General features: G+C 39.2%; 1 protein-coding gene across 1 annotated transcript in view; it reads right to left on the bottom strand.

Annotated features, from left to right (window-relative positions):
• Positions 1–1102: 1102 nt before the first annotated feature.
• glcci1a (glucocorticoid induced 1a) overlaps positions 1103–19954 on the bottom strand; it is a 41368-nt gene continuing 22516 nt past the window's right edge. Inside the window, exons 3-8 of the mRNA XM_058404976.1 lie at positions 16476–16571; positions 9072–9215; positions 7951–8100; positions 6875–7070; positions 6660–6780; positions 1103–6156 (exon numbers count right to left, since the gene is read on the bottom strand). Coding sequence (XP_058260959.1) covers positions 5847–6156; positions 6660–6780; positions 6875–7070; positions 7951–8100; positions 9072–9215; positions 16476–16571 — 1017 coding nt within the window. The 3' untranslated portion in view covers positions 1103–5846. The remainder of the gene's footprint in view (positions 6157–6659; positions 6781–6874; positions 7071–7950; positions 8101–9071; positions 9216–16475; positions 16572–19954) is intronic.

Genomic DNA, 19954 nt, shown 5'->3' with positions numbered 1-19954 from the left:
CCACTTATCTAGCAGCAAGTTAGGCCGTAACTGACCACTGCTTGATTCCAAATTCAAACCCACACACTCTCAATATTTCTCAATTTATTTCAGATTTACATTGTCTCGTTCATTCTTGTATTATATGCAACAGGCAAAAGCCCAGTATCATACCATAATCATACTCATACACTATATTGACAAAAGTTTTGGGACGTCTGCCTTTACATGCACATGAATGTAATATGGAGTTGTCCGGCCCTTTACAGCTATAACAGCTTCAACTCTTCTGGGAAGACTTTCCACAAGGTTTAGGAGTGTGTTTATGGGAATTTTTGACCATTCTTCCAGAAGCGCATTTGTGAGGTCACACACTGATGTTGGACGAGAAGGCCTGGCTCTCAGTCTCCGCTCTAATTCATCCCAAAGGTGTTCTATCAGGTCGAGGTCAGGACTCTGTGCAGGACACTCAAGTTCCTCCACACCAAACTCACTCATCCATGTCTTTATGGACCTTGTTTGGTCACTGGTGTGCAGTCATGTTGGAACAGGAAGGGGTCATCCCCAAACTGTTCCCACAAAGCATGAAATTGTCCAAAATGTCCTGGTATGAAGCTGAAGCATTAAGAGTTCCTTTCACTTGAACTAAGGGGCCGAGCCCAACGCCTGAATTCAATGATTTGGAGGGGTGTCCCAAAACTTTTGGCAATATAGTGTAAGTCGCTCTTTTGAGTCTGTTTCCTCTCAAGGTTTCTTTTTCAAGTTGTTTCAAGGAGTTTTCTTTGGATTGCTCATTATGGATTGTTTTAAATGTTTACATTCCTGTAAAGCTGCTTTGCGTAAATGTTCATTGTTAAAAGTGTTATATCAAATAAAAGTAAATTGAATTAAAATTAATAATTATATAACATGCTATAATTAATACCAATCTGAAACATGGTCTAAGTCAAAATTATTTAGACTCAGTGACCACCTAATTTATGAGTGAATGTTTCAATAATAATAATAATAATAATAATAATAATAGTAATAATAATAATAATAATAATAATCCACTTAAAGGATGCAGATTTATGGCAGCAGGATGATAGTGATAGTAGAATAGTCACAGGAGGACAATATATCATATCTGCTAATAACTTTATTTAAATAAGACACAAGATCTCTATTTTACAGGAAAAACAAAAGTAATGAAACAGCCATCTCAGGCTGAAGAAAAGAAGTCGTGGGTTTTCGGTACGGCCGGATGGGATAGCAGAGCAAATGTGGAACTCAGATATGTGCAGAAACGTTACGCAACAAGCTCAGGAGCTGGCACTATATGATACTGCATGGCTACAACAAAGTCTTGAACCATATCGACACTGATTTGTTTGGAGGCTTCAACAAACGATTGGACTGTGCATTCCTCTTGCAATCGCGCTTCAGTTTCTTCAATTTCCCTTCGAAAGTTGCTTCCTTCATTACATCTTCAGTCTTCTAACCAGAACTGTAAATGTGTGTGTGAACAGATGAGCTGTAATATCAAAGCTTTGAATATCAGTAGAAACATGACACACTCACAGTAACCGAGCCGAAGCACTGCAAGCTCCTAGTGCTAAAGTTATGGGAAACATCACACGTGTGATAATGGAGTGGTTTAAAGCGATATGTACAGCAGGAGTGCTCAAGCCAGGTTCTGTTGATCTAAACCCAGGAGTGTTTGATTCCTCTTAAGGAATGACCTGAATGTTAGAGCCAGGTTTGTTGGAAGTAGTAGATCTCTCGAACTAGACTTGGGCACCTCTGATGTACAAGCGGTTCCTTCAGTAGAACGTGATCATGACGTATGAAAAATATGCCTAGTTAGGAAAACGTCAAGTCTCTGAACTCGGGACTGAAACGATGCCATGAATGTGCTCTGTTCCGCTCTATCATCAAATACTGCAGAATGGAGTGGAAATATTCATTCTTCTAAAATGTGAGGATTTAAAGCAATTCCTTTCCCTAGCAAACAGCAAAAGATAACATTTCATTATTATTATTATTATTATTGCACAGATTCTAGACACTGAAATAGCAGTACCATTCATTCAGCAACCTACTAATGTGTGATAATGAGGAGCAGGATGAAGAAAATAAAGTATATACGGTTTATCTAAAGATGCCGATCACAGACACAGGGGTATGGAATGATGATGATGATGGTGATGTCACTCGGATTTATATTTGCATTTTGTAAATATAATATAATATAATATAATATAATATAATATAATATAATATAATATAATATAATATAATATAATATAATATAATATAATATAATCTTTTGAATTTATATTTCATGATTAGAATTTCAGTTAAATCGAGCTTGAAGACAAATTTATAATCAGGAGATGTTCATAATCTTAGCGAAGAGCCCAAAATAGCAAGATTTTTCTTAAAACGTTGCCATGGTGATATCATTTTAAACATGGTAGATATCTCCTTATCACCTTTCCAGGGCTGCTGGGAAAAAAAAAATTATGAGCCATACACACCTGCGTTATAAATAATAAGAGCTATAAAGTGGAAGGTGAAAGTGAAGGTGACGGGATCCATGCAACACTGACAGCTCTGTGTTAGCAATCCGAGGGTTGTGAGTTCATACACCAAAGCCACGTGAGATCTCAGCGAGATCTCTCCTTTAACCCTCAACTGCTCAGTTCTGTCCCATCAGATCCTGTCTCCATTCAGAGAAAAGACCACTGGATTGATGTTTCAGGATAGTGTCTTGTTTTTGGGGACAGGTTTTACTAGATATTTCCTGGACAAAGTGACTTACATCTCTCTGTAGTGCTTGTATCACTGCATGGTTAGTTTGATCCATGAGCTTAAGAGTAACCTTATAGGTGGTTAATTATTTGGGAATAATTTACAATCTCTGGAGAAACTTCGATCATTGTGGGGCCCCAAGAGAAAAAGCACCAATCAGAACAAGCTAATCTGATCTGCCTCTAATCTGTCATTATCATATGAGACTATAGCTATTGCCATAATGCCACTGCTAGCAAGAAACTAGTATTTCTATGATGATGAGCTAGCATTTTCCTATGAGCCGTAGCATTGGGGTTGCGTCGATGATACAGATGATTCAACCATTAAAAAAAAAAGTAAAATAAAATGAGAGTAAGCAGTAATTTTGCAGATTGTCTACACTAGCTGTTGTATTGATGATTTGTTTACAATTGCCGAAACTACTCGTTCAAACACACGCCTTCATATTTGCAAAGTAGGACTAAACAAGCAAGCGAACATTTGTGCGTTAGAACTCATCCGTAGCTCATAAAACAACATCTGTCTGACGGAGATCCCACAACCACGGTGCACTCACAACCTCCTGAATCAACTGAATTGCCGCTACAAACGAGATCACTCGATCACTCATGACGCAGGACGTCAGGAGTAACTAAAAAGCTGATGGTGGTGTGGAGGTGTGTTCAGGTGTGTATGACTGTGTGTATGTATGGAGGAAGGTGGTTGTGAATGGACACACAGTAGAGTGCAAATTACCTGAGTTTAAACTCACACCTGAAGCTGGGCTATAAACAGATACTGTGCAATACTATAGCGTTTTTTTTTTTTTTTTCTTTCTTTCTTTTAAATGCATTTATCTTCTTTTTTTTTTTTTGTCTTAAAACTATTTTTGTACTCGTCTTAAAAGTAACAAAACCCAGACAGACTGTAAACATAATCCCAAAGCGTAGATCAGACTTCTTCTCTATATAACATACCATAAATCAATAAACGATTCTCAACTCAAATAAGCTTTTATCGTTTTTTTTATATAGATATCCATATATCTATATAGATATAGATATATATAGATATAGATAGAGAGAGCTTATTCATACTGTGGATGTTAAAAAAAAAAAAAAAGAAAGGAAAGGAAACAAGACATGACTCGGTCATCGTCAACATATACGGTCAATTTCAGATACATGCATCCGACCTATCAAACCCTTCTTGAAGCCTTTTTTTTCAATGTAACCTCCCCCCCCCTCCACTAAACGCAATCGTTACTGTGTTGTAGCTGAAAAAGGAGTCATCTCGCTTAAGATAAGCAGTTATTCGCTTGGATTTCACTCACCCGACACAAAGCGAAGCTGTGCAATCGTTCAGATCCACATCCGTGAGAAAATGAATCACACCAAAAACAAAAACAAACAAACAAAAAAAAAAAAGCGAATCCAAAAAATTCTTACCAGAACTTGATGCCAAACTGTATATAAATAAGACGCGAATAAAGTAGACAAAACCCCAGGAGTCCCAAGAGGTCGTGGATTACTCGATCGCTTGCTGATTATCTCGACATTACGACTTGTTTTTCTCAAAACAAGAATAATATTGAATAATATTGACAAATATTTACTGCTAAATCTAGCCAGCTAGCTAGCATGACCTAATCTGACAGGAATTCTGACAGGATTTTTTAATCATATTTATAAATGTTAATATTCACTGATGAATCCAGCCAGCTAGCTAGCAAGACAGGATTTCTGACAGGATTTTTATATCAGATTTTTGAAATGTTTATAACATTCAATACTAAAGCTAGTCAGCTAGCTAGCATGGCCTAATCTGATAGGATGTCTGGCAGGATTGTTAAATCAGATTTAGAAACTTTTTATCATCTTCAATGCTATTTACCAACCACCTAATCTATACGGGCTAACCGGATATTTTAGTTCATAACCTTTAACACAATTTTCATTGCTAACACCACCTAGCTACATAGCTAACATGGGCGCAGCTAAACTGTATAAGATAACCTGACAGGAAATCTGAAAGTATTTTTAGGTCATAATCATTTAGCCAGCTTGCAAAAAAAGGATTTCAGACAGGATTTTAACTCTATAACAAGTCAGCTAGTTAAAATGAGCTAACCTGACAGGATTTTATTGATTGTCTGTAACTAAATAATTAGCTAATCTGAGCTAACCTGACAGGATTTCTGAGATTGTTTAAATTGCGTGTGTAAAATTTGCAAATCTTCACTATTAATATCAGGTAGATGGCCAGGATATTTTATAAAACCTTTTAATTGCGATCATAAAACTACGACTAACGTGTTAGAAGGGTGGATCTGTAGCGCTCCAAGACCTAGGCTCTGTTGCACATCACATGGGTGTGTAAGGCTGTAAGCACAGCTAATTATTAGCTAGCTAGCATGTTTCTAGGTGCTGGGGGCAAAAAGCAAACAAGAGAAATTATTAGTTATTCGCTGAGAATTGTTAATGTCCTCAACACAAAAACAGTGTTTAGATAAATCTAATCAAAAACATTCATCTTAATGCAATAAAATAGATTGTGATCTCGAGATAACAGGACAAAAAAAATATTCCTATGGCCTCTTGGGACTTCTGTAGAAAATAATGACAGCTCACTCTTTTTTCTTTCTTTCGCTTAAGGTTAACATTGAACCTACATTTGCATATATTGTGGTCCATAAAACCCTCACACTCTTTATTTTAACATTAATAGCATATATATATATATATATATATATATATATATATATATATATATATATATATATATATATATATATATATTTATTTATATATAATCTTTTACCAGCTTCTGTGGTGCTGTTCCAAAAACAACCAGCACACTTGCACACTAAAGCCTTGTAGCTTTTTAGTCCCTGTCAGTAACAGTGCGTAAGAAAACGGGGCAGATGTGACGACGGATTGAAGTGAAGTGGAGCGTTATTCTTGTGTTCGGACCCTTGTGTGTCACTATGACATGCAGACAGTGGAGTTTTAGTCCAGAAAGAGTGGGGGCATCTAGTCAACCTATGAAGGGCACAAAGTGCCACAGAGACCAGCTCTGGGCAAATGGAGCTAACTGCACAGTTCTGAGTTTGTGTGTGGTGCCTCTTGTTGGGATGGAGACACGGCGTCTGATTCTGGCGGATCGTCTGTGCTGGTGCTGATGGAGACCTGAGTGGGGTGGAGCTGGGCGTACATGGCAGAGGAGGTCACAGCACTGGGCTGTCCTCCTTCCTCCTGCTCTTCATCAGCTTGGGAGGCCGAGTGCTGAAGCTGAGCGCCGGGTATTCTGACGGGGCAGAAAGCCGAGCCAGTGGGGTTGAAGTTCACCTTGTTTTTGTCGGGGCAAGAGAAGAGAGGGGTAGTAGAGGACTGTCTCGACCTGAAAGACAGAAAACATATATACAGTCTTCTTGTTTTGTGTGTATTTTGAGGTAAACCCAGTTTCCTACTTTCTCATACAGCATTCATGTCATGTGGGAGGATTTGGAAGGATGTAAAAACTTCTCATTATTCAGACTTCACACGTTGCTAATTTTTGCTATTGGTACTATTTTTTTTTATATATATATAATTAGCCTGTTGTGTCGTATTGAAATTTGGCAGGTCTCTTAGTAATAGTTATCAATGATTAATTTGACTAATTAGAAATGAATCATTGAGTTTATGTGTGGGTTTATGCTAGCAACCTAATAAGGCAAGGTAACAAACAAACTGGTTTATACCTGAAACCAGACAGTATCATAAAACTGCATGTTTATATTTCATTTTTTTCTTAAATTTGTGCATTTAATGTTGGGAGAACTATTCACTCCACTATTGACTATTAGACCTCTGCTGTCCTCTACTATGGTTGTGGCGTTTCAGAAATGAGGCCACACTCACGTCATTTCTTCGAACACTTTGATCTTCTCGCAGCCTTCAGGAGGCTCCCGCTTGAACATGTAGCTGTTGTTAGGTTTAGGTGAAGAGGCAAACTTGGGGAGAGGAGAGCTGCTGCCGCTGTCTGCAGACAGAACGATCAAAGAACAGAAATTACACTTCTGCACAGAATCAAGACAATTCAGTGTAAGTATTATGTGTGGATGTGTGATCCTGACCTTTATCTCGGTCATCGAGGAGTTCGTCGGTGGAGTACGGACTGCCGTCGTGTGATCCGACTGGACACGGGGATGCGCTGGAGCAGCTGCTGGAGCGACCAAGTACTGCCGGGGTCTGAGAATCCAAACCACATGTACTGCTGCTCCGCTGCTGAGGAGGAAATGGGGCACGGCGTCCATCAGGCACCTCCAATGCCTCCCGAAGACAGAGAGGGCAAGCAGGGAGAAGAGAGAAAGAGAGAAATTGAAGAAAAGAAGGTGAGATGTGTGAAAGAAAGAGGAGGCTCTGTGGCTGTCAGAATCAAAGAAGGAGGTATGGCCTCTGCTGCTAAGTCACAGTAAAAGAGGCGTGGCCTCTGTGCCAGTCAGTCCCAGTAAAAAAGGTGTGGCCTCTGTGCCAGTCAGTCCCAGTAAAAAAGGTGTGGCCTCTGTGCCAGTCAGTCCCAGTAAAAAAGGTGTGGCCTCTGTGCCGCTCAGTCCCAGTAAAAGAGGTGTGGCCTCTGTGGCAGTGAGTCCCAGTAAAAAAGGTGTGGCCTCTGTGCCTATCAGTCACAGGAAAGGAGGTGTGGCCTCTGCACTAGTCTGTCCTAGTAAAAGAGGCGTGGCCTCTGTACAAGTCAGGCCTAGTTAAGAAGGCATGGCCTCTGTACCAGTCAGGCACAGAAAAGGAGGCGTGTCTTCTGTACAGGAAGAAAAGAATGCATGGTCTTTTTACCAGTCAGGTCAGTACAGAAAGCATGACCTCTGTACCAGTCAGGCCCAGTAAAAGAGGTGTGGCTACTATTCCAGTCAGGCCCAGTAAAGGAGGCGTGTGCTCTGTACCAGTTAGGCCAGTAAAGGAGGTGTGGCCTCGGTTCCAGTCAGGCCCAGTAAAAGAGGTGTGGCCATCCACTCCTCAAAGCCAACACTTGCAAAATTAATACTGAACTGTCTGGATAATACTCCATTACATCATATCAGATCATGTTGCACTATATTGTATTGTGTTGAAATAGCTGTAAATCACATCAAATTGAATTATTGTCTGCTCTAAAAGTATCTTTAATGTATCTGAAGATCATGTATCATATGTCTACCTTCAGCTCTTCCTTCTCTCCATTATCTTTAATAAAGACTTTCTCCAGCTCGTGGTTGATGCCCTCCATGCTGCTGGGCACTCGTGAGATGGACGGTTTCGGTACAGTGATGTTGGGCAGGGTCATCTGTGCCGGCTTCGACATGGGGGACTGGGGGCAGTTAACAAAACGTAATGCTAGATCATGCAACACAGAGCCATAATAAAACAACACAAGATATGAATATATTTCTACTTGTAGAACTGAACTAATTATAGCAGCAGGAAGCCCAGCATTTAGTCATAATTCCAACTGTGTGAAAGTTTTGAGCAGATACAAAAGTTACAAAAAAAAATGCAAAAAAGTTACTAAAAATTAATAAAACTTATAAAAAGAGAAAGAGAGAGAGAGAGAGAGAGAGGCTGTGGCTTGGATGGACATGCTTCTGTTAGTGTGTGTGTGTGCTCACTGTTGCTTGGCTGACATTCTTCTGGTAGTGTGTGTGTGTGTGTGTGTGTACTCACAGTGGTTTGGCTGGACATTTTTTTCATCTAGTGTATGTGTGTGCTCACCATGGCTTGGCTGGACATGCTGCTGGTAGTGTGTGTGTGTGTGTGTGTCTGCGTGGATATGTGTGTGTGTGTGCATGTGTGTGTGTGTGTGTGTGTGCATATGTGTGTGTGTGTGTGTGTGCATATGTGTGTGTGTGTGTGCATATGTGTGTGTGTGTGTGCATATGTGTGTGCGTGTGTGTGTGTGTGTGTGTGTGCATGTGTGTGTGTGTGCATATGTGTGTGTGCGTGTGTGTGCATATGTGTGTGTGTGTGTGCATATGTGTGTGCGTGTGTGTGTGTGTGTGTGTGTGCATGTGTGTGTGTGTGCATATGTGTGTGTGCGTGTGTGTGCATATGTGTGTGTGCGTGTCTGTGTGTGCATATGTGTGTGCGTGTGTGTGTGTATGTGTGCATATGTGTGTGTGTGCATGTTTGTTCACCGTGGCTTGGCTGGACATGCTGCTGGTAGTGTGTGTGCATATATATGTGTGTGTGTGTGTGTGTGTGTGTGTGTGTGTGTGTGTGTGTGTGTGTGTGTGTGTGTGTGTGTGTGTGTGTGTGTGTGTGTGTGTGTGTGTGTGTGCTCACCGTGGCTTGGCTGGACATGCTGCTGGTAGTGTATGTGTTGGTGAAGATGCAGCAATGGAGGGGAGACAGAAGCTCCCTACAGTCCTTAATATGGCGACTTCCTCCCTGCTTAGTGCGCTGGAGCTGTAGGCGGAGCTTAGCGATCTGACACACACACACACACACACACACACACACACACACACACACACATTAAAAAAAAGAGTAAAAAACTCAGTAAGACTAGATGACTCTAAGACCATCACATTTTAACTGCTGACTCTCAGAACCGCCACTAGGGGTCAGACTGGAGCAGTGTGAAAAGTGCTGTAAACACAGGAGGAAGAGCTTTAACAAGCCCCATAGTAGTAACACTTTATATCAAAACCATATGTCAATTATATAAAGCTTTCTGTGCTATTTCTTTTTTATTTTATTTTTTTGTTCAGATTAAGCTTTGATGAGAATTCCTGAACAGTTACAACCTGAAGCATTTCTATCATAATCTGTTGAATAAAAGTATATAAAACATATAAAAGCATATACTTTATTCACTGACGTGTGTGCAGGTTTTTCATTCATCAGCTTTTTCACCATATCGTTGTTTTGTAACGAGGAAAAGGAAAAGCCGAGCCTATTAGATATTTATGTGAATGTGCTTGTTGTGCATCGGTGGATTGGTTCAGTCCTTCTCACAGCCATGCATTATTTATAAAAACACGTGTAGGACACTGTTGATTAGGGAAACTGCATGAGTTTAACATTTCTTCATTGAAATGATGTTACTTCTTTAATATTATACAATAAAAGTATAAACACGAGAGGTTGATTATGCAGTTGCATAAAGCAGCATAAGCAGAAGTTTTAGTTAAGATCCCATCTTAAAGGTATTTAATGGTTTTTTAAGTAAATACTGCACATACAGAGAAGCAGGCATACAAAACCATTACATAACACATCTTATTGGTCATTTCCCTTATTTTAAAATCAAAACAATTTCACTATATATATTGGAAAATCCTCTAGCTCACCTGAAGGATAAAAAAAATGAACAGGTTTGACCATGAAAATATCTTAAATATGGGCAAATGCAGCTAATATTTCTTGTTATGAGATTATTAACAATTAACTATAAGATTCTACAGCCTGACTCGATCCTATTGGAAGACAGAAATAAATGCGAAATAAATGTGAAAGATTTTCTGTCACTAGATTTAATAAACAATCGAGTTTAATAAATTTGATAAAATAGGATATAACCCTGCTGCATACCATGACAGTTTCTGAGGGTTACCATTGAATTTGACTACAGGAAAATGTCAATTACTTGAAAAAAAATCCCTGTGTTTTTATTTAATTAATTAATTTATTTATTTGTTAGTGGGATTGAATTGAAAGGAAAATTTATCTGCTAGTTTTAAATGCCCATTGGTCTGATTTTGTCAAAATGAATATTTTGCATTTGCCAAACCCAGAAAGAACTTTGTAGAATTCTGGGAATGCCCTTTCTGAAGACACACTAACTTCTGCCTTAAACATTAGGCAAATTACACAACCTTGGAAGAAAATTTGCCTCACTTGGTGGTATCTTCTCAACGTCACGTAACACAAAAGGAAATGAGAACATTAAAGTGGCCGCTATCATGATATAATGAGTGTTAAACATTGTGATAAATACATATGATTATGGACACAAAAATGATTGGTTTATTTATTACTTTTAAACTGCAGACAATTTGCTGGAAAATTTTTTTTCGAGAAGCATCTGTACCACACACACACACACACACAATCTGCCACCAACAACACTACTACACAGTGACTGATTACATTCATCGATGCATTACTAATGTACTGTACATCACGTACTGTATGCTGCAATTCTGGCACTGACACTAAATCTGACTCAGATCTGTAACATCTACGAAAATTCACATAGAAAGATCGAGAACATGTTATTATCTCTGCTGGTTACATCTCTTCGGAGCTAGGGTTTTTGATCTTGATATGTATCTCGGTGCTTTCATCACACTTCTCATCTCACAGAAATGACTCTGATCTGTGACTTCCTGTTTAGCAGCAACGTATATATATATATACAATAAAAGATAAGTTTTTAAATCGATCAGCTGTTTCTTATCGAATGGATAAATCATGTTGAGGGATAGACTGACTGTATAAACAGAAATGCACGATGCTCTGAGGAACACTGAAGAAAATGTAACACGCAATAAACCAACACACTCTTGCATTATAGAGCAGAGTGTGACACGGTTTTTCTGTGGTGTCACAATATGGACAAAACGATAGAGAGAACTGAGCAGTTATACTTATTTACCTGTGGGACTATTAAGTGTGCTGGTTATACGGTTGATTGTATTGTATTGTATTTGTCTTTACTTTTCTACTACTTATATATATATATATATATATATCTTTATAATATATAATCAAGAAAAATTGGGCAGTGGTGGCTCAAGTGGTTAAAGCTTTGGGTCGTTGGCCGTTTGAGCCCCAGCACTGCCAAGCTGCCTCCTTTAGACCCTTGAGCAAGGCCCTCAACCCACCATGCTCCAGGGGTGCTGCATCATGGCTGACCCTGTGCTCTGACCCCAACCCCCAATGATAGGATATGTGCAGAAAGAATTTATATGTGACAAATTAAGACAACTTCTTGATTATATGTAGCACCTCAATGTGTGTTGCACTCACTGTAAGCACCTATAAGCTGAAAACAAATCCTGCCAAAGCCATTAAAGCTATCTCTATGTATGAAGTATATAAATAGTGCTGGTCAATGTTAACACGTCACTACGATGCACCTCATGACCCATAACCTATGATGTACCTCATAGCAAATGAAATAACACCTTCTGACCAATCAGAATTGAGAAATCTGAAAAAGAATTTCATACTACAACTGCAATATACAGTGTAATACGATATAATACACAGTTTATATCTAACCCCATTAGTGAAGCTTAATATTAAAGATTGGGCTCATTTGAACAGAGTTTCATTCAGACACAGAAAGGAAAGATGATTCGATATGCGTGTCCATTCAAAGGTTTTTCAACTTCCTGTTTAGAAACTTGAAGTTAAATAACCAAGACTCACTAACAGACCAAAAGGTTATTCAGACTTCTACAAGGACAACAGCAAGAGCATGGGTTTTTTTTTTTTTTTGGACATTTTCACACAACACCCACAACCTCAACTTGACTTTTTGCACACCACACTCTGCATTTCTTGCACAGTCATATTGTAGTCATATCAAAATATTTATATTTATATCAGTCTTTCTAGTGTATTTCTATGCTGTTTTTTTTTTATAAATATTTTGTCTATTTTCTATTTCTATTATTTTTATTTTTTATTCTTTTTTCCCCTTTGTTCTGTACAGCACTCTATTCTATTTTATTTATTTTATGTTTTTGTCTTTTTATTTATTTATTGTTTTATCTTATTTTCTAAATTCCATTTTTGACACTATTCTTATTTTGATTCAATTTTTAAAACCTGGACGGTCAGAGAACAAAACAAAACAAAAGTATTTCACGGTATGTTTTACTGTGCATTACTGTGAAAGTCACAAATAAAATTAGAGTTTGATTTTTGAATTATCAGTCAATATTTATTTTATTGGAAGAAAAAAAAAACCCCTGTAAAAAATAGAATTTATATAACTGGAAAAGCATGACTCTAACTGCTCTCGTAGCGCACACACAAAACACACAGCATGTTTTGTGTTCCAGCTGATAGTCACACTGTCTATTATTGACTGGATAACAAACCTCGATGTCTAACACACTAACTTACAACCAAGTGCACTCGCATTTAAAAAAAAAAAAAGCAGCTCTTAAATAAATAAATAAATAAATAAATAAATTTTGGATTTGGTTAAACTGTAAAAGTTTACATGTTTAAAAACAGGAGACTAAAAGTGTGCAACTTTAACACTATTCTTTCAATCCATATGTAAAGCAATATACAGGAAGTATTTCTTTTTAGAGACGTAAAGTCTGGACACTTACAGGACTTAGGGGGTATGGTAACGTCTTTACCCCGTTTGTCTCCCAGACTCTGCCCTCTCTGAGGAAGTTCAATACTTCCATCCAGTTCATGGAGATTGAATAAAATAAATGTCCAGCTTATTTTCATTCAAATCAACACTGAAGCATTGTTTGCTTTAACCAAATCCTTTAAATGCCCCCTTGATGTGCTCTCGCCCCCACTGTGCCACCCCATGTCGAAAATCCTGAATGTCGATTCTGTGACTATATAAACATAAATATAAACACTACCAGGACCAATAATGTCAAGCAAGCATGCCATGCAGACACACCAGGGCAAGTCAGGACAGGTTCTAGCAGTATACTAATAGTTGCAATGTGTTTTTATAACACTTGGTCACTTCACTATAGCAACACAACAACATGCAATGCTAACAGGATATCTTTTTTTTTTTTTACAGAAGCAAAGTCAACAATGGTACTGTGTACGCTGCAAATCATTTTAGCTTTTGTGCAACACTTTCCCACAGGAGGCCGTGTATTCATGCCTGTTCTGTGCTGCTGAGGGAAAATCAGCCGTTTTTTTTTTTTTTTTACTCTTACTCTTACTCGAGTCCCGGGGCTTTGAGATTAACCGCAGAGTAATTGAAAACACACAGTGTGGGCAGAGCTGTAGCAAAGCAATCCATTGCACTCGCATGAAATAACCAGAAATGCAGCACTTCTGTGGGCGGAAACGCCTTTTTGATGAGAGAGGTCGTGCTGAGAACGTCCAGCTGGAGGGAAAGTGGCCTAGTATTTTTCCAATCTTTACCTATCCAATTTCCTGAGGCTGTCCACACTGTTCCTGGCCGATGTGAGCGGAACGCCATGTGGTCTTCGGGCTGTTGTACTGTAGCTCATCTGCCTCAAGGTTTAACATGCTGTGCGTTCTGAGATGCTTTTCTGCTCAGCACGTTTGCACAAAGTGGTTAGCTTTGTGCAAAGCTAGCATTTGTGTAAACTCATAAGTGTAAACTAGCTTGATTCAGTATTTTTAATAACATAAAGCTGCTTTGTAGTCCCCTGCTAGTCTAAAGGCAGGATCCTGTGCTCTCCTTGCCATGACTGGGGTTCGATACACTGGGCAGAGAGCTATCCAGCCAGCCACTGAGGGATTAACTCTCAGTGCCGGTCCCAAGCCCGGATAAAACGGGAGGGTTGTGTCAGGAAGGGCATCCGGTATAAAACATGTGCCAAATCAAATATGAGGACCAAATGATCTGCTGTAGTGACCCTGAACAGGAAGGACCCAAAAAACAACAACAACAACAACAACATGCTTTCCATTTAAATGAACCTTTTTTTTTGCTAGCAGTGTTGTCATGTGCAAGTAGCTGATTCATATTCACATCAGCAAAAAATGCAACTCGACAGCAGTTTTTCAATTCAAATAAAAAAAGTGTGAAGACAGCCTTAGAAGTGTGTTTTAGTTGCAATGTCAAGTGTTTTTTTTTTTTTTTTTTTTACACAAACACCACACTCTTACTTGCAGGTAAATGAATGTTTCTCACTGTCCATTCATTATACGGTGGGTGAGCTCACAGAGCTGGAGATCATGCTGAACAGAGTGAGGTGGTGATGAGTGTGCATGAGAAAGTTTTTGTAATTGCTGCTGCTTTTGCAGGTCAACCACAGGGCCATTGTGAAATTTCTGCATGTGTAGCATTTCAGAAGCGTGCGGGACATATCACACTTAGCACCTTTACATTACATCAAGCAGCCTTACTATATATTAAATGTTACTGTCACTACTGCATATGGTTCATCTCCTTCAGTTCAGGTTTATTTGTATAGCCGTTAATCATTTACGTCATAATACTAGCCTAATATTTAACAGATATACATTATCATTATCACAGCACCTGTCTGCTTAATCAGCTTCCTCCATAAATTAAAGCCTCCATAACAGAAATATCATGGTTATAAAATAAAAACCAATAATCCGCTCATAGCTAGAACTGAAAAATACATCTAAAAGCTTAGCTCAAGCCACTTCAAAAGCCTCGAGATGAATTATTACAAGGTGACTAACTCCAGCTCTGTGAGACTCAAGGAGAGGAAAAAGCATGCAGAAAGTGCAGCCCGCTCATGTGAATACACACACTCTTACACACTTTCACACACCTTGTACCAACATTGTATATGCATAGTCAAATAGATCAGATGCAGGCATACATGTACATACATATATATACACACACACACACATGGACACATGCAAATGGGTCAATGCACACATGCATGTGCAAACACCCACACACCCACACATTAACAGAACAGAAACAGATTCAAATCTGTATATGTAAATATAAAATCATTTGAATATATCTATACAAATGCACTGCACACACACACACACACACACATATATATATATATATATGTGTGTGTGTGTATAATGTGTGTGTGTGTGTATAATGTGTGTGTGTGTATATAATATAAAAGCATGAATATATCTATACAAATGCACTACACACACACACACACACATATATATATATATACACTTGTGTGTGTGTGTGCAGTGCATTTGTATAGATATATTCAAATGCTTTATTATATACACACACACACACACACATTATACACACACACACACACACACACATATATTATATACACACATACATACATACATACGTAAAAGAAAATAGGTCACTGTGACTGACACACACAGTCACACACACAAACACGCACACATACACACACATGCACATGCATTTTGTATATATTTATTGACCCTACGAACACATGAAGATCACTACACACAACATATCAACACATAAAACACAACTGCTTTTTACACAAATATTAAGCAATAAATTTACACACACACACAGCTGGAGCTCTTCATACATGCATACATACATACATACATACATACATACACACACATATATATATATATATTTGGGGGTTTTTGGAAGAAATCTACATGGCCAAAGCTCGAGTAGGAAGTGGCTTGGTACACGAACAGACTGGCTTATCTAACAACACCCAGGCGAGGGTGAAGAAGCCCAGATGAAGCTGCCACTGATGTGGCGAACGCTGCTGCTAACACAGCGCTAGCGGAGCAGGAAGCTTAAAAGCCACAGAGGAAGCTATACACAGCAGTGTCACAGGCCTTTGTGGAGCAGGGTAAAGGGTTTTATATCTGACCTCCGCTCTCTCACACAGCTGATATCTTCATCTGTTTATTACGAGGTGATAAAATGCTAACTCAGCAATTTTGTGACCACGATAGCGCCCTAAGTAGCGGGGCAATGGCCACAGAGTTGCAGTGTAAATAAGCTGGAAGGCACATAGAGATGCCTGTTTCTCATGTGTGTGTGTGTCTGTGTGTGTGTGTGTGTGCGTGTGTGCTCGTTACCTCTTTAAGCTGGTCGGCGCAGCCCCAGGACGCCGAGCGCTGGTGTGTGTTCCTCAGCTCTCCCTCTGATGAGTCTTCACTCCAGCATCCAGGAGTCTGACACACAACACAAAACTCGGTTCATTCAAATACGATTTAGCAAAATTTTACATGACACACTAAGGCAAAGTTTTTAATTTATAACGTCTGTATTCGTAAGACTTATTGCTATTGTTAAAGATCGTGATCCTTTTTGACTTTGTACATGGCTTGGGAACAAAGAAATCTAACCCTACTCATCACAGCGAGAACATCATTCCCACAGTGAAGCATGAAGCATGGTGGTGGGAGCATCATGTACAGAGTCTCTCGGTTGCCAGATTCCTCCCTGACCAGGTTATTTAAAATTAGTGGACGACTTCCTCTAGGCAGAATACCAAATGTGCTAAAATCTTTTTAATAAGATCTTATTATTATATATTTTTATCTTCAAGACCAAACCCTGATTCTTTTCCACATTTACTTTGGATTGTTTTATTGACATACCAACTCCAAAGCCTTCCAGAGACAGATGTCATGAATGTGGAAAAGAATCAGGTGTGGTCACATGACATTTCAATTGTGGACAGTGTGCACAGTGAAATTCTTTCTTCGCATATCTCATCCTTTGGGGTTGGGGTCAGAGCGCAGGGTCAGCCATGATGCAGTGCCCCTGGAGCAGAGGGAGGTTGGGGGCCTGGCTCAAGGGACCAATGGTGGCAGCTTGGTGGTGCTGGGGCTTGAATCCCGATCTTCCAGTCAATGACCCAGAGCCCTAACCACTTGAGCTACCACCGCCCCTATGTGACTTCTGATGGGAAGAAGAAGAATCCGGTCCAGAATTAAGTGATTACTGTAAATGTAATCAAAATGTAAGTGAAGTATGCAACATTTCTAGAGAAACATGATGTTCTGGACAGAATTCCTTAGCCGGTTGTGCCGTAAGAGGGAAAACCCGTGGGTAATCTCCATTAGATCATTTCATCCAACTAGCAGCAGCTAGCATCAGCTCTGTGATTAAGCTTTGTTCAAAAATCCTCCATCAACATCACCACACGCATTACAAACTGAAGTGGAATGGGCTCGAGTAGGAAATTAGAAATAGCGACGCCTTGGCCCGGAGTGATGAATAAGTTATAACGACAAAGCAGACGGCTATAAAAAGAAGCCGCGGTGACGTGAGCGCTGCCCTCCGCAGGCAGGAGGAGGAACAAAGGAAAAGCGTTTTTCTTCCCAGATGCTTCTGAATCACAGGCAACTGTCCAATCACGTGAGTGTTACCAGCATTCCTGTGCGTGTTGCTGCGTTTCTGGCTCGTGGAGGAAAATATATTGAAGAGAGGATAAAAAAGGACCGTTTTTTTTGGAGCGCTCACAGCTGTAGCAGGTCTCGAGGAAGACTCCATTCATCTAGAAGATGGAAGTCACATTTCAAAGACAAGCCTTTTATAGATAGATCAGCTTCAGAGCCGAGGAAACTCGGAGCGGCTTTGAAGGCAATCTCGTCGGCTTTCTATTAAAAAAGAGCCAAGAGAGCTCGGGTGCTGCCAAGTCTTTTCACCACCTGCCTGTGTGTGTTTTCCAGCACAGTAAAGCCACGCCACAGCTCTCACAGCTCCGGGATTAAAGAAAGACCCAGAAAAGTCTAGAGTCAAGAAGAGCTAGTGCACATGTACCAACGTTTATTGGCTTTCTTCCTTCCCTGTCCCCTATTAACTTCAGATTAGCTTCAGACTGCTTTTTTTCAGTTTACTCGCATGTTTTTACATCACATAAAATCTCAGCTTTTATATATATGCAATACATCAAAGTATCTCCACCTACATACCTAATTCCATTTTAATTATTGACTTAAAATTAATAGTTTTTCATTTTTTGCATTATGATTTATTTTACTGTACTTTGGTGTTTGAAAAATATATCTAAATTGTTGAAAAAAAGGACATTATTTACTGTCCAGTGTCACCCAAATGATCATGAGGTTCCCTTCTGAGCCTGGTTCCTCTAAAGGTTTCTTCCTCATATCATCACATGGAGTTTTTCCTCACCAACGTCGCCACAGGCTTGCTCATTAGGGATTAATATTAGAGATAAATAGGAACTTAACTTTACATTTTATAATGTTTCTATCTTTCTATACTTGTGTAAAGCTGCTTTGAGACAATCGTTATTGTTAAAAGCGCTATAAAAATAAATTGAATAATGGTACTAGTAACATTATTACTAATGATAGAAGGACATTAGTAGTATTAGAAGTAACATCATTAGCGGTTGTTGTTGATCGTTCGGCTGCTCCCTTTGTGTGTGTGAGGGGTCACCACAGTGGGCCCCCTGGTCAGCACAACAATTTGGCACAGGTTTTATGCCGGATGCCCTTCCCTCCCATTTTATCCGGGCTTGGGACAGGCACTGCATCCTAGGGCTTGGGCTGGGAATCAAACCCAGGCCTTCTGCATGGTAGGCGAGAAACCTACCACTGAGCCGCCAATGCCCCATAATATCATTATTAGTGGTAGTAGTAGCAATATCAGTTGTAGCTGTACTATTAAAATACATTGTTTTAATATATTTACTAACCAACTGTACATAAAACCCCTTTAAAAACCTCAGGCTTTGACCACCATTAAATAACTTGATTTCTTAAATAATCATATTTTATAAACATTTCTGATCTTTAGATTTTATATGACAACCAACACATACCATTCCAAACTCATCCCAAGGATCTGCTGAATTCTGGATTCTGATTGGTCAAAAGGCGCATAATTAATTCTAGCACACTCTGTCCTGTTTTGTTTTTTTTACTTAATCATGTTTAAGGCTTGAGTAGAACGTCCTCGGTATCTTGTAACCTTTATCATTAGTTAATATTGCTAATTCTCTCTCAGTGGCAGCTAACATATGTGTACCACTTCCTGGTGACTTCCAGTAACTACGCATTTAAAACTGAAACTTGCATATGTCATTTAAATATATGTATATATATAGTACAAAGGATAAAAAAAACACAGCTAGTGTCTATGCACTTTATATACAGTCATACAACGAATGCATGAACTTTACACTGGTGTCACAGCGTCATGGTTGAATAGCGTGTAAATCTGAGACACGTTTAATGTGTATGTTTTTCTCATACATTTAGCCCCAAGCCAACGGCTGATCTATACCTCAGACGCTTCAAAGACGGATCCAGGAAATACAAAAATCAGCATAGCAGTGCAGAGGTGTGAGATATGCATTACTCATATGCACTGATGGTTTGGCTAAGAGGAGCTTAACAACACGTTAAAGCTGACTGTAGACTGTAGACTGTATTGTCTTTAAGCATTCAGGCGGAGCTGTGGTTTTAGTCTCATCTTCAGTCTAGCCTTGTTCTGAGTCTGGACTTTTAAATATCGCAATAAAATAAATATTATTGTTCTTTCGGCTGCTCCCTGTTTGGGGTCGCCACAGTTTGGATTT

Source organism: Hemibagrus wyckioides, linkage group LG12 (genome assembly GCF_019097595.1).
Source record: "Hemibagrus wyckioides isolate EC202008001 linkage group LG12, SWU_Hwy_1.0, whole genome shotgun sequence".
Taxonomy (NCBI): Eukaryota; Metazoa; Chordata; class Actinopteri; order Siluriformes; family Bagridae; genus Hemibagrus; species Hemibagrus wyckioides.
Note: the sequence above shows the minus strand (reverse complement) of the source record. Positions and strands in the feature narration are given on the sequence as shown.